Genomic DNA, 14,854 nt, shown 5'->3' on the forward strand with positions numbered 1-14,854 from the left:
TCGAGCGATATGAATCTGTGTAAGGTCAGCCAGCTCCTTAAAGAAACAAAGAGCCTGCAATGAAAACAGATGCTCTTTAATCCTCTGCTAAGATGCAAAGTGTTAGTCGAAGCTGAAGGTGGACTGCCTTGGTTAGGGGCAGGTTTAACACCCCAGAGACTTACCTGCAGCGGAAGCGCAGCGTGAACTGCTTGTGGAAAGACAAGGTGTCGGTAGAGATGGCCCCTGGGCTTTGGATTTGGGGCGGGTTGGCTGTTGGGGGTTAGTTTGTGCCATGGTTAGCTTGGGGATGGTTGCAGAATTCAAATCCAGCTCCACAGTTGGATTCTGAACGCTGCTCCGGGTCCACGGCTGTTTGGAGCGAGGGGTTTGGTTCAACCCATCCCTAGCGCAGCACTGGGGGAGGACTGTACAGGATGCAGCTGGGCCCTAGACATGACACATCATATATCCATGGTGTGTTGTGTCATCAAAAACTAACTCCTTGCAGGTTCAGAAAGCAGGGAGATGAGGGAGGAAAGGGATTGCTTCAGAACAACTCAGAACACAACAGACCGAAACACCAAAGTTATTATACAACTTCTGTATTTAGTGGCTCTTTACAGAACTTGTTCCTTTTAAAATTTTTAACAAAGTTCATCAATCTCATAGAAACTTTTTCAGTATAGTACATGAGCCTAACAAAAAGTGATCAACATGTCCCACTAGCTTTTAGTACAACAGGATTTCTGTGTTCAAAAGACTAGACTAAGTGCTTAATCAAATCCCGTTCCACTAAAGCTAACAACTAGCACACTAAGAATAGTAGTCAGCGTGTATGCCTCGCCCTTCTATGGCATGTTGGGGTTTGAAACCGTACAAATTGTTCCGTTAGACAAGCTCTCACTTGTTCATACAGTGCTATGGTTGCTAAAATATGGCAGATGGATCCTGGCTGTCATGGAGTCAAATGGATTTGCTTTTAAAATTGGTCATTAATTACCACCCAAGTATAAAAATACCTTCTATTCTGATAAAAATGTATACAGTGGAAAAGTATTCCATGCATCGCCTCTGTGCCTGGCAGATGTGCGCTCACGACACTTCAGTTGCCATTCGGTGTGGAGATTTTTAACTGGCTGCATCTGTGAAGGGAGGGAACGGGTAGGTCTTTGCATGCTGCATTCTGGTCCTTGCCAAAGGCTGTTAAAAGCCCCCGCCCAGCACTGAACAAACCAACACAATTCATTTAAACCAGTCTTCTTTGAAAGGCATCGCATTAGCCGGGGCTTGATCACTGGCACAGATTAAGATAGATCTTGGTCTATTCAACAGTCTTTAGCTGCGAGAATGGGAGAAAAATCCATTGCAGGGGCAATTCAACAGCACAGAGATATACACGCAACTGATGCTGCTAAAATGTCTGGTCCGATGGCTGATAACTCAGCATGTGCCTCTCTGTAATGAAAGCCTGATCCAAAGCCCCTGGAAATCAATGGCAAGACTCCTGCACTCTTCAGTGGCTCTGGATCAGGCCCGAAGGCCGCAGTTCAGCTACACACTGACACGTAACTTCACACGCATGCTTAGGCTTTACTGAAGTCAAAGCATGTGCTTAAAAGGGCTTTGCTGAATCAGGGCCCTGGTCGATTACCAAGGACCTCCTATCTAAGCACGGGAAGACACTGTTGGTACCAGAGGGCAATTTGTTGTAACGGCGCCCACTGCAAAGTGGCGGTGGGGTGGAAGCAAGTGCCCCTAGGTGCTGCAGCACTGCCTTTCTACTGTCCAGAATTTATACCCTTCACTCAGTGCGGGGGGAAGGCGGTTGGCCTTAGGCTGTAACTTCAACCAAGTGTTGCTGTAGAGAACAGTTGAGGACCTATTTGACATGCAGAAGCCATAACATGTAAAGAAAGCCATTTGCTGACGGATTCAAACCTGGAGGATAATCCTCATTCCTTGGCACTCTTTCTAGAGCCCAAAATCTAGCAACATAAAGGTGCTTCTGCCTCAAAAGCTGGAACTGCCTAAGGTAAAAACAAACAGATTCCGACTCCGGAGGCGAGCCAGTGGTTTCTGGTTTTTGAGTGCTTGCCCTCAAGCACTGGCATTGAAAGCTCAGAGTTAACGTGTCCTGCTGGCCGACGCCCATTCACCAAAGGAGGTGATGCTCATGCATAAAAAAAAATCTTGTGATGTCATGATCATTGTTAATGTACGTTACTATCAAACCAGACACGTCAAAAGACATTTTGCACCCATGAACCTTTCCCTTCTCCCTCTCAAAATCAGAGATATGGGTTATTTCATTTTTTTGTTTGTTTTTCAAACGGACAGAAAACTTTGCCGCCAACCGCTGAAATTGTTTCGTTCTTTTCGGTTTGTCACGGGTTATGCATGAGAGGAAGTGGAAGGAATTGGTTAGGGACCATGCTACAGCTTGTTCAGGAAGGCTATTGCAGACATTTTCTACAACATATACAACTGCACGTGACATTCTGTGTTACAAAGGGTTCAAAACATACCACCAGAATTAAATATATACTCGATGGCATCAAGGGTTTCAATTTAGAGTCTTCACGGACTATACCACAGTCTCTGGAACGGAGAGTAGCAATGCAGTGTCTTACAGACAAATGTGGAAAAACCGCTAGTCAAAAGTTTATTAAATTTGGTCAGTCTTATAGTGCTTCTCGATGGCTTTGATCAATAAGTCGTTTTTTTTTTAATCTCTTCCAGTGGCAAACTACAAGACTTCAGTGTACATTTAATGACACAACTGCTACATCATCTTGATTTTATAGCTATCTTTAATATCAAAACAGCTTAAGCTGTTAATAAATTCCAAAGTATCCTTTTATTAAAATATCTAAAAGAGGTCTATAAATATTTTTTTTCTAAAAGTGTATCCAGTTTTTCACATTTAAAACAAAGCTCAGGTTTTATTTATTTTTGTTCCCTTTCATCAGGTGTGAAGATTCAGAAGCTACGTGCTGTTTTTCCTTCCCTTTCTTATTAACCAAATGGGTTTTTCTTTTGTCCTCAGCATGTGATGAAATTAACAAAATATACATATATATTTATATATATACGCCAGTAGGGCTCCCTGTTCCATCAACGTGTTCCAGAAAGTTTATAACTGTCACCAACAAAAGCAACCAATCAGATCCTTGTTCTTCAGCTGCCGCCCAGCTGTTCAGAATTCCCACTCCAGGGACTCCTCCCGATTGGCTGCCTTTTCTAGCCTGTGGATGATGTTGTTGAGGTTGGCCATTTTCTCATGTCTCCGCTGGATGGTTGTGTTCAGCTTGACACTCTGCTGTAAAGAGCCCGTATCTGCGGCAGGACTTGAACTCTGCACCTTGGCGGAGGTGGTGTTTGGCAGTGACGGAGAGATGGGAGCAGAGGAGGATGGGACTGGCGAGACGGACATCATGAGGCCCGGAGAGGAGGCAGCTGAGGGCGAGTTCAGAGAGACCTCTAGGCTGCAGCGGGAGGACTCCGAGGCGGATTTAAAGCTAATGGGGTCAGGGTGCAGCCGCTCTCCACCTTCTGATTCCTGGGGTGGATGAAGGGCAGAGCAGTCGGGAGTGCCAGCGGCGTGCGCTGTGCTGTACAAAGCGCTGCTCCTGGTGAGGCTGGCAGTGCTTTGGGGAGTGTCCTGAGTGGCCTCTGCACAGGCGGCATCTACCTCCTCTTCTTTGAGAAGCCGGGGATGCTGGATGGAGGCCACCATGTGCTCCGTCTCCCGCTCCAGGCTGCAAGAGTCCCGGTGATTGTAACGGTCGCCCTTCTCCCCCACCTCCATCTGCTCCTGCTTGACCCTGATCAGGGTCTCGCTCGGCCCTCTGTGCTTCGTGTCTCTGAAGACGGGCTTCCTGTCCTCCCCCTCCGAATCAGGGCTCAGCGGGTTAGGGACTCTGTGCGAATTGCTGCCAGGCACGACACTCCCACAGCTGCTCGGCTCCAGGTCTGTGTCGTTGTCTTGGGCCCCTTCCACCAGCATTTCCCGGCGCATCCGGGACCTGCAGGACAAGCACAACAGGACGGTAACATCAGCACTGTGCACCACCAGCTGAGCACCTCAGAGCGGCGGGTGTCATCACCTCTGAATCCCTTCTCCTCTCCACAAGCCCAGGCTGCCACATTACTGAGGGCTGGTTCACGCTAGAAAGTCAGGTCGCCTTAGCAACATCATTCAGGGGTGTGAGAGACGTTGTTAAGCTGTCCTAAGTCCCAGCGTAGACAGAGCTTCTGTCAACCTAGCTACCACCTCTCGGGGAGGTGAGTTTACCTCAGTGATGGAAGAACCCCTTCTCTCGCTGGAGGGAGTGTCTACACCATAGTGCTCGAGAGGCACAGCCGTGCCACTGCAGCATTTCTAGTGTACTCTGAGCAAAGGCTCCCAACTCCTCTGGACAGTTGATATTCGAATAGGCCACAACACAGGGAAATGATCTGTCAACATTTGTTCAAACTCTCCCACTGTGCCCTGCATGCAGACTCCTCACTCGGGTTTGTAAGGTCCATGGCAGTGGGGTTCTGCTTGTTGCTGTTGTGATACAGCATGGCCAGAAGGCAGCATAAGAGTGTTAGCAGGGGGCCTTATTCCCTGCCAAGGGAGGAAGGTTTGCTTTAGATTAACTAGAACAGCTGTGGCCAATTAGAGCACACTCCAAGTAGAGCAACCTGACTCCAATAGAAGCACCTGACCTCCAGTCATGGGATAAAAACCCCCTGCTTCAGTCAGACAGGGTGGTAGTTGAAGGAGAAAGGTTGGATTGGAGCAGAGTGCAGATTGCAGAAGAGAAGAAAGTTTGTCCAGAGAGAAATAGAAGGTTTGGAGGAGTGCTGCGGTGGATTGGAAAGCCAACAGAAACCCTAGGTAAGGGCACCAGGCTTGTATAGAAGAGGCGAGAAGCCCTTCACAAGCTGACGGGTATGAGAGGAAGTAACCCAGGGAAGAAACCGCTAGTCAAAGTGGTTCACACAACCCCAGGGCCCCTGGGTTGGACCTGGAGTAGAGGGCGGGCCCAGGTCCCTCCCTCTCACTCCCCTCCTCCAAGGACACTAGGGGAATGATTAAGAACTGGTTCAGAGGCAAGCAATATCGCCTGAACCTACCCCAGAGAAGAGAAAGCGCGAGACCCAGCAGAACAGTACCGGGGCAATTTGCCACACGTGGGTCAGGGGTGGGATCTGCGCGCTGGGACATAGTCCAGGGGGAGACATAACCCCACCCTTAAGATGGACGACGTGGTCAAGGCCCTTATACATGCCACCGCGGCCCAGCAGGAGGCTACCAGGGTCCAGGCAACCGCCCAACAAGAGGCGACTAGATTGCAGCAAGAGACCATAATCAGCTGCTGCTGGAGTCAGGCTGCTCAGGACCGAGCCCTGCTGAGAGACCTAATAAGCCAGATGAAGACCTTATGGAACAGAATCACCACGGGGAAGGGACCCGGACCATACGGGCTAGCCATTACTTACAAAAATGACCAGGGAGGATGATGTGGAAGCATACCTCCTGGCTTTTGAGAGAACAGCCCTGCGGGAGGCCTGGCCCGAGAACAATGGTCTGGTATCCTTGCCCCATTCCTATGTGGGGAAGCCCAGAAGTCTATTACGATATGTCTGCAGAAGCTGCAGCAACTATTCCCAGCTAAAGCAGAGATCCTGGCCAGGTTCGGAGTGACAACGGCACTACGAGCCCAGAGTTCCATGAATGGCGATATATGGAGGACAAGACACCCGAACGCAGTTGTTTGACTTGATCCACCTGACCCGGAAATGGCTGCGCCCTGAAGCCCATAGCTCTGAGGAGATGATGGAGTACTAATATTGGACCGGTATATGCGGGTTACCACCAGGACTCAGGACTTGGGTGGGTCAGAATGACCCCTCTACCTATGATGAGTTGGTCTCCCTCGTGGAAAGACAACTGGCAGCCCGCGAACTGTTCCAGACTCCAAGCGGGGAGACACGGCAACCCAGGAAGACAACCCAAACCCAAGCCCCGGACTGTCGAGAACTCTAGAAAAACTATAACCGGAGGGGAACGACAGTGAGGAATGCTCGAGGCCAGAAGGGACCTGGGGGTTTGGGAAGAGTGGTGGGGGCCGGCCAACTAGCCCCAGCAGGGGTGATTAACCGGAATGAGGGGGCGGTGTTATGAATGTGGGGAATTGGGGCTATAGCAGCCCAATGTCCCAACAAGGAGTGCCTATGCAGTGTAAATCTGGGGAGTTATGGGGAGCAATGTGCCTGATCAAACCTGGTAGGGTACATTGACCTCACACATGGATTTACCAGACCAGTAAAATGAATGGTATAAAAACCATAGCATTAAATAATTCGGGAGTGCTGTCACGTTGGTCTCGGAAAGGTTGTGGAACAGACCAACTAACTCGGCCAAAAGCACAGGGGTAACATGCGTACATGGCACCGTGAAAATTTTACCCTACAATTCCAGTCGGATTGAAATCCAGGGGAATACACCAGAGTTTCTGCAGGAGTAGTCCCCAAGCTCCCTTATCCTGTTTTGATTGGGAGAGACTTCCCTGGGTTTGAAGGACTTACTGACCCAGATAGAGAGCAGGAGAGGGTAGCAACCCCCAGGTGAGACAGAGCAACTAAGATAGCCTCGCCCCCCAATGTTTGCTGAATTTGCTCCAGAATGTTTCTCATCCCCTGGAAAAAAAAAACCCGCAGGGGGCTAGGCGCGGAGAACGAAGGGGGCGGCTAAAAAAGTTAGGACCAGGATTCTGGCAGCTAATCAAAAGACTTCCCTTGTGGGTAGGCGAACCGCCCAGGAACAAGAAGGTTCGGGTCACGGAGGACTCAGAGGAGTTCCTGGCCAAGTGGGAGCACCCCAGGGGAAGAGTTTGAAATAGGCCCCTGGAATTAGGGTCAGTTCAGCACTGCACGTGAGACCTTTGGGCAGGACCAGCGAAGATCCATTATATGCAAACGTGAGGGAGAGTGTAGTGAGTAAATGGAGTGCTGTAGAAGGAAAAGTCAAAAGGCCAAGGCCATATTACGTGCTCAAACGTGATCTAGTTGTACAGAATAGAAGGGCAAATACGAGGGAAGAAGTAGAGCAACTCCTAGTCCCCACGGAAACACATAAGGGCCGTAACTAGAGTTAGCTCACAGTCATTTATTTGGGGGGACATTAGGGGTAGACAAGACGCTGGAATAGAATACTAAGAGGTTTTATTGGCAGGAATACGAGCAGAAGTCCAGCGTTATGTGCCTCCTGCCTCTGAATTGCCAGCTGATAGCCCCCGACCCTCAACTTGGCAGGCCCCACTAGTACCTTACCTATTATTGATTGTCCCGTTCGAGAGATAGCTAATGGACATAGTGGCCCACTAGAAAAGTCGGGCACGGGCCACCGAAAACGTACTAGTCATCCTTGACTATGCCACACGCGTATCCAGAGGCCATCCCTTTAAGAAACCCCACGTCTAAGGCAATAGCTAAAAAATACTACAGGTTTTCGCCAGAGTGGGCATCCCTAAGGAGATTCCTGACAGACCAGGAACCCGTTTACGTCAAAACTAATGAAAGACTTATGTGCCCTGCTCCGTATACAAGCCATTTTTTCGACCTCAAGTCTACCATCCACAAACAAGACGACTAGTCGAAAGATTCATCGAACCCTTAAAAGTATGATCCGGGAAGGTGGTAGCACAGGATGGAAAGGACTGGACCTCTTTTTCCGTATCTAATGTTCCGCTATACGGAAGTTCCCCAGGCGTCCACGGTTTTTCTCCCCTTTAACTCTTATATGGACGCCACCTGCACGTGGATATTGGATATCGCCAAGGAGGGATTGGGAGGAAACAACCCAACCCAGGAAAGAATATTATTGAGCATGGACACGAGATGCGAGAGCGGATACTTCGAGTAACCCCGATAGTACGGGAGCATTTAAAAAAAGCACAAGAGGGCACAGCGACCATACACTAACAACCGTCGGGCGAAAATCGAAATTTCAGCCGGGAACGGTGATGGTGTAGTGCGACCACAGAAAGCAAACTCCTAGCCAGTTGGCACGGACCATATGAGATAGTGGAGCCATTGGAGAAATGAATTATAAGTTTAGACAAACCAGACCGCCGAAGCCAGCAAATATACCACATATCAACTTAACTGAAGCCCTGCCATGACAGAGAGACGTGTCTGGCACTCGAGGAGCTCTACCTCAGGCAGACGGCCACAGAGCAGGTAAAATATCTCCTGACTTAACCCAGAACAACGGAATGGAAGTCATTGAAATGCATCCACCGAACCAGACGTATTTTGTACCCAACCAGGTTCGAACGGCACTAGTCCAACATCAATTGTCACCAGACAGCCCGGAGTAAGGGTACGATAAGACCATATCGAATACCGGAAGCTAAAAGGGAAGAAATTAATGATGGAAAGATGCGAATGATGCTGAATATCGGCTGTCAATGAAGAATCCACCAGCAGTCCAGTCCGATCGTACTAGTCCAAGCCTGATGTCACCCTAACTAGTTTTGTAAAGACTTCCGGAAATTAAAGAGTATCCGCACTTATGCCTACCCGATATCACGCATGACGACTGTTTGATCAGTTAGCAATGGCCAAATACCTAACCACCCTAGAATCTGAACAAAGGATATTGGGCAAATACCCCTGGCCAAAGATGCCAGGGAAAAGAACTGCTTTCTAAACAATCCGATGGCCGTTCCCAGTACACTGTCCTCCTTTCGACTCCATGGGGCCCCTGCCACATTTTCAAAGACTGATGGATAAGTATTTACGACCCCATGCCAACATCCGCCGCCTATCTAACGACATAGTATACATAGCCCTGATTGGGAGACACACCTGGACAAAGTCGGAAAGCAGTGCTGAGCGCTTTGCTGCGAAAGGCTGTCTCACCTAATCCTCTGAAATGCGTGATAGGACTTACTGAGGCCAAATACTCGGGCCATGTGGTAGGAAGGGGTGTGAAGCCCATGGAAACAAGGTGGGCATACAAGATGGCCTCGACCAATCGCAAGAAGCAGGTCAGAGCATTTTGGGTATAGTGGATACTATCTGGAGATCTCATCCCTCATTTGCCACAAGAGCGGGGCCATTGACGGGATTCTGATAAAACCTCGGGCCCCGAGATAGTGAAAGTGGACAGATTGCGGCGGAAGCAGCATTTGCAGATTTGCGACAGCCCTATGCTGCCATCCGTACTCATGGCCCAAGACTTCGAGAAGAATTCATCCTGCATGACGGACGCCTCGGAGGTGGGACTCGTGCCGTCCTTTCCCATAGGTGGTAGGAGGAGGACACCCATCTCTTACCTCAGCCGGAGCTCCTCCCAGGGAACAAAATACGCTGTTGTTGAAAAGGAATGTCTGGCGATAAAATGGCTATGAGACTCTCCGCTACTATATCGTCCTGGGGCGGCGGTTACCCTTGTGACTGATCACGCCCCGCTCCAGTGGATGCATAGCGGAACAAGGAAAGAAACGCCAGAGTGATGCCGGTGGGTTCCTCTCCTTGCAACCTTTCCAATTTTCGGGTCCAGCATAGGGCTGGAAGCCAACACGGCAAACGCTTGATGGCCTCATCACGCCAAACACTGCTCTCGTCCGAGTAGTCCCAACCCCTTGTGTTGAGCGGGGGAGGGAGGGGGCATATGTGATACAGCATGGCCAGAAGGCAGCATAAGATGTTAGCAGGGGCCTTATGTTTTCCCCTGCCAAGGGGAAGGGGGAAGTTTGCTTTAGATTAAACTAGAACAGCTGTGGCCTAATTAGAGCACCTGAACTCCAGTTAGAGCACCTGACTCCAGTCAATGGGAGTAATAAACCCCTGCTTCAGTCAGACAGAGCTCGTGGTAGTTTGGAGGAGAAAGGTTTGATTGGGAGCGAGTGCAGATTGCCAGAAGAGAAAGAGTTTGTCCAGAGAAAGAATATAGAATGGTTTGGAGGAGTGCTGCGGTGGATTGGGAAGCCCCAACAGAAACCCCTAGGGTAAGGGGCACCAGGCTTGTATAGAGGAAGAGAGGCAGAAGCCCTTCAGCAACGGACGGGTATGAAGAGGGAAGTAAACCCAAGGGAAGAAAACCAGCTAGGTCAGTGGTTCACCAACAACCCCATGCCCCTGGGTTGGGACCTGGCAGTAGAGGGCGGGCCAGGTCCCTCCCTTCCTCTCCACTCCCCTCCTCCAAGGACACTAGGGGAATGATTAAGAACTGGTTCAGAGGCAAGCAATAGCGCCCTGAACCTACCCCAGAGAAGAGAAAGCGCGAGACCCAGCAGAACAGTACCGGCAATTTGCCACACTGTGTGATACATGGAAATGCCACCCACCGACACCCCACTGCCCCCACCCTCGCGCCAGGGCTAGGTATATCTCGGGAGAACCTGGTTTGTGTCTATGAGCAGCAACACACAGACCTTCCTCCAAGGTCCTCTCCCACTCCCTCGGCCAATGTCTCGCCGCTGAAAATGGAGCTATGGATCTGTGAAGCTCAGAGCCTCGCGAGATCCCCACCCCATCCCGCTCCCTGCCAAGATGGAGACGGCCCCACCCCACCCAAACCCACCATACCTGTAGTTATGGAACCAGTTGATGACCGTGTTGGTCTTGAGGTTCAGTTGGAAGGAGAGCAGCTCGATGGTCTGCTGGGATGGGTATGGCTCCAGCTGGTAGGCCTTCTTCAGGGCCTCCTTCTCTTCTGGAGCTAGGACCACCCGGGGCTTTTTGACCTGGAGAAGGCTGAGGTCTTGGGGCTGGAGGCTGGGGCTGGTGCACTCGGAGTGGGTGTTGGGAGACTCGCTGTCGGAGCTGGCACTGATCAGCCCATAGCGACGCTTCAGATAAGCTAACGGGAGAGAAGAAGACGCAGCCCATCCATGAGATGCCCTGTGCTGCCAGCACCCCTCCGCCTGTCTCTTCACGCGCTGCTATTCCTGGGCTCTCCCAGTGGGCAGCCAATGGGGAACTTGGCAACAAAGAGGCCAGGGCCCTTAAACCAGCCAAACCAAACCTCTGAGGGCAGCATGGACAGAAACGGCAGGGACCACAGTCCATTTCAGAGCAGCTGCAAGCAGCTTCCAGAAAGCGTGCTCCCTGTTCCCTGCCTTGCAAGTGAGTGCTGCACTGGGTCAAAGCATCAGCTTTCCCCTCTGGAGACCGGGGCCTGAATCTTGGGTTGCACTGGGGGAGATTCACCCTAGGAGCAGGGTTATCGCTGGCAAGGATGCAGACATGACTGACCCTGAGCCTGCACGCTTCTCATCAATCCTTCTCTACCGGGCCACTCACCTGCCCCAACCCCTCTCTGACCACAGCATTCTTGTCATTCCTTAGCGATGAGGAACTGTATCTCGGTAGCTTGCAATCCTGTCATTTTAAGACAGTTACCCGCCCCGATAACATACCCCGATAAGGCCAGAGCAAGTGCTGGAGACTGGCGAGCTACAGCCAATAGATCCTTCTGACACCTCTCCTTTGTGGGGCACCTGCCAGCCCTGAAGGCTGTCAGAGAACAGCACCATCAAATACATCCTGCCCTGGTGAAATGCAGCCACCTCTAGTCAACCAGCAATAGCATATTGCACTGTGGGGTGGAGCGGGAATATTCTGGTCACGCCCCTATTTGAGTGCCTGGATCGGTGCAGTCAGCCCTTTGCCACCATTCAGTAACATTGCCCGGAACACTATTTATCTCCATGTCAAGGTCATTTGTATGTCACCAGATTGCAATGAGCAAACACACAAATCTCAGGTTAGTCTCAGCAGTCTGCTAGCTGTGATGCCTGCTTGGTTGAACTGTTGACACTGAGCAGCAGAGGTTGCGAGCCTGATTCCGAAACGCCTTCCCGCAGGTTTACACTGAGGTAACTCCATTTATATGTTCTGTATGTATATATATCTCCTTACTGTATGTTCTATTCTATGCATCCGATGAAGTGGGCTGTAGCCCACGAAAGCTTACGCTCAAATAAATTTGTTAGTCTCTAAGGTGCCACAAGTACTCCTGTTCTTTTATTGATTTCAGTAGGGTCATTCCTGATTTAAACCAGTATGAGAGCAGAATCGGATCCCAACTCACAGGGAATTGCCATCAATAAAGACCAGCCCACAACTAGATAGACAGGCAAGCCTGAATTTGGTGCAGAGCAGCGTCAATCCCGTGTGGCTTTCAGGGAGTGATTCCAGATTTACACCCCAGCCCCAGCTCGGTGCCCCCTGGCGCTGCGGTGAGCTCATGGGCTTTGACACTCACCTTTCTTCTCCAGTTTCTTCATGTCACGGAGCTTGTCGACGTTATGAGGGTCATTGAGCCAGAGCTGCATGCGGACGAAGGGCTCCCTGCCCTTCAGGCTCAGCTTGTGCCACGGCTTGGGTCTGGAGAGGAGGTCGGAAACTGAGCCCTGCGTCAGGCCCAGGATGCTCTCCCCGAACAGCCGCTGGCCTGGCAGAGGAGAAGCACAGGGGGGTTATACCATACGCCACCACGGTTCAGGCCTGGAAACGGGGGTTTAGAGCTCAGCAGAGTCCCTAATCCCAGCTGGACTATTCTGCCAGCACCGCTGCCTGCAATGACGTTGTCCCTGATTATCTGAGCCAGCAGCAAAACTCCCACAGACTTCAGGGGAGCAGGAGCAGGCCCATCTCGGGGGAATTTGGCCTGTCTGTTGCTGCTACGAAGCTGATGCTCTCAAGAAGGAAGCAATGAACAGAATATTGTGCAGTGGAGACGGCTGAAGCAGCCTGTCGCCAGCCACGCTCAGCTTCCTTGCTATTGGCAGCTGGGGTGTCCTCCTTGCCGTCACTTGGGGCCTGATGGTGAGAGGATGTCTATGCTGGAGATGGAGGTGTCACTTCCAGCTCGAGCAGGCAGACCCGGGCTAGTGCTCCTCGCGCCAGTATGCTAGTTACGGACGTTGCTGCAGCTGCACGAGGTCTGGCTCTTCGAGCTGGGAATCGCCTTTCCAGCGGGAGCACAGACCCACCCTTAGGCCTACTGAGAGGCCCAAACCAATGCACTGCAATGCAGCCCCTCGGATCTGCTTCCATGCCCAAACCGTGTGCCTGACCTTTCTCCCTGTGCTAGGCTGGACTGAAACCCCGGAGCCCTCCCCAGCTGAGCCCATCTCTGCAGCTAAGCAGACGCACTGCTGCAGAGGCCACGGTTAGCCAAGCGGCATCTGGAAATCAGCACCTAGATTGTTGTCCGTTAACACTTCTTTGACCTTCTTGGTGATGGAGTAAGTGTCTAGTTCGGGCGACATGGCGACGATTTCCTGGATGCCCACGGGTGCTTGGCTGTTGGGACACATCTTCCCACTCAGTGATGAGGCCGACCTGCTCTCCGGTTGCTGATTTTCTTTGCTGCTCTCCAGAGTTAGAGTGAGTGGCTCCGGGGGGCTTTTGACTTGCTCCAAAGGGCTGGGCGGTGGGGAGGGGGAAGACTGGGTCTCCCCAGGGCTGGCTGTCAAACACCAGGGAGACAGAAAGCATTATTGTTGCCATTCACACAATCCTGTTTCCTCCTAGCTGTAGGGTTCGCCCTTGGGGATTTTAAGTGTATCTTGGTCAGCTCGGTTTTTTGCTAGTTAGCCCTGTGTGGGACAGAGGCTTCTGAATGATCCTTTAAACCTACCCAGTCATTGATAACATCCCAGAGCATCTTTCAACCTCAAGGATCCCAGGCAAACTATACTCAGGGATCATTTCCCGCGTCACTGAAATGCAACCACCTCTGGGGCAAAACACAGCAACTATTTAACAGCACCCAGCAACACTATGCACCAGAGAAGAGAATATCATCTCCACTTCAAACAGCAAGGGAGCATTTAGGAAAGCAGGATGGAAGGACATAAGGTGAAATCTGGCTGGGATAGCAGGGTTAACACCCTGACTTTTGCAAAAGGTGCCGCAGGAATTTTATTAGCCATAAGCAGTTAGGACTTGAGAAACCCAGTTCTCCTCAGCAGCACACTAGCCCCAAGCACTGGGCTGGAGTCCAGAGCTCAGCCCTGACTCAGTGGCAAGAGGACAGCCTGGTGACTCACCAGCACCACTTCCTACTGCTGCCTTATTTCTAGCTGCCAGGCCATGGCTTTGACTTTCAACCATGAGCTAGTCGCTTGCGCTTGGCTGCTGTCTCCTAGTCAGCCACATGTGAGACACAAGGGTCAGACTGAGCCTTAATCACCCGAATGTTCTCTGCAAACATGAGGTTTTGACTGTGCCACATGAGATACCTACAGATTTGTGGACAAAAGCCCAATCTGTGGGCACAGCAGGCCCATCCCCAGGGCCCTGGATCCCACAGTCCTACAACGGCAGCAGAACTGAAGCTTTCTTTCTAATGCCCTTTATGTCTCTAGCCCTCCTGGCTGAGAGGAAAAGCTGGAGAAGGTGGATCCAATGTGACCAATGCAGCAATGTCTGTCTGAGTCTGCTGACAGCCTTACACACAGGTTGCAGCAACAGTCACTGCAGCCAGCCAGAAAGGCATCTGGCCCCATACTCAGCGCCAGAGCAGAAGAGCCTGGGGGAGGATGCTGCCCATCTCGTCATGGTTAGGGCCATAGCCAGCAGACCTCTGCTTGACTGGGGGCCCCCCATGTGGGCCTAGGATGCTGGATGGTGTTAATCTGGCGCCGGTGTACCTTTCACGACTAGCGAAAGTTTGCGTGTGAGCATCAAGCCAAAAAATTCATAGAAATAAGAGCTCAGGTGTGTGACAGTGAACGTAATATTCACTCTGCCCTGGCCGCTGACCCTTCTCTCCTCCCCTCCAGATCTCGACTCTCTCTCCGCCATGATATATCACAGGGGAAGACATTTAAGTGCAATTGAAACATTATTTTGAATGAGT

The 14,854-nt window shown here is 51.1% G+C and overlaps 1 protein-coding gene across 1 annotated transcript in view; it reads right to left on the reverse strand.

The window, feature by feature from the left end:
* CUX2 (cut like homeobox 2) overlaps window positions 1–14,854 on the reverse strand; it is a 94,209-nt gene continuing 79,355 nt past the window's right edge. Inside the window, exons 18-21 of the mRNA XM_032800608.1 lie at window positions 13,190–13,459; window positions 12,251–12,439; window positions 10,570–10,843; window positions 1–4,007 (exon numbers count right to left, since the gene is read on the reverse strand). Coding sequence (XP_032656499.1) covers window positions 3,179–4,007; window positions 10,570–10,843; window positions 12,251–12,439; window positions 13,190–13,459 — 1,562 coding nt within the window. The 3' untranslated portion in view covers window positions 1–3,178. The remainder of the gene's footprint in view (window positions 4,008–10,569; window positions 10,844–12,250; window positions 12,440–13,189; window positions 13,460–14,854) is intronic.

The sequence above is a fragment of the Chelonoidis abingdonii genome, chromosome 22 (genome assembly GCF_003597395.2).
Source record: "Chelonoidis abingdonii isolate Lonesome George chromosome 22, CheloAbing_2.0, whole genome shotgun sequence".
NCBI classification, from domain to species: Eukaryota; Metazoa; Chordata; order Testudines; family Testudinidae; genus Chelonoidis; species Chelonoidis abingdonii.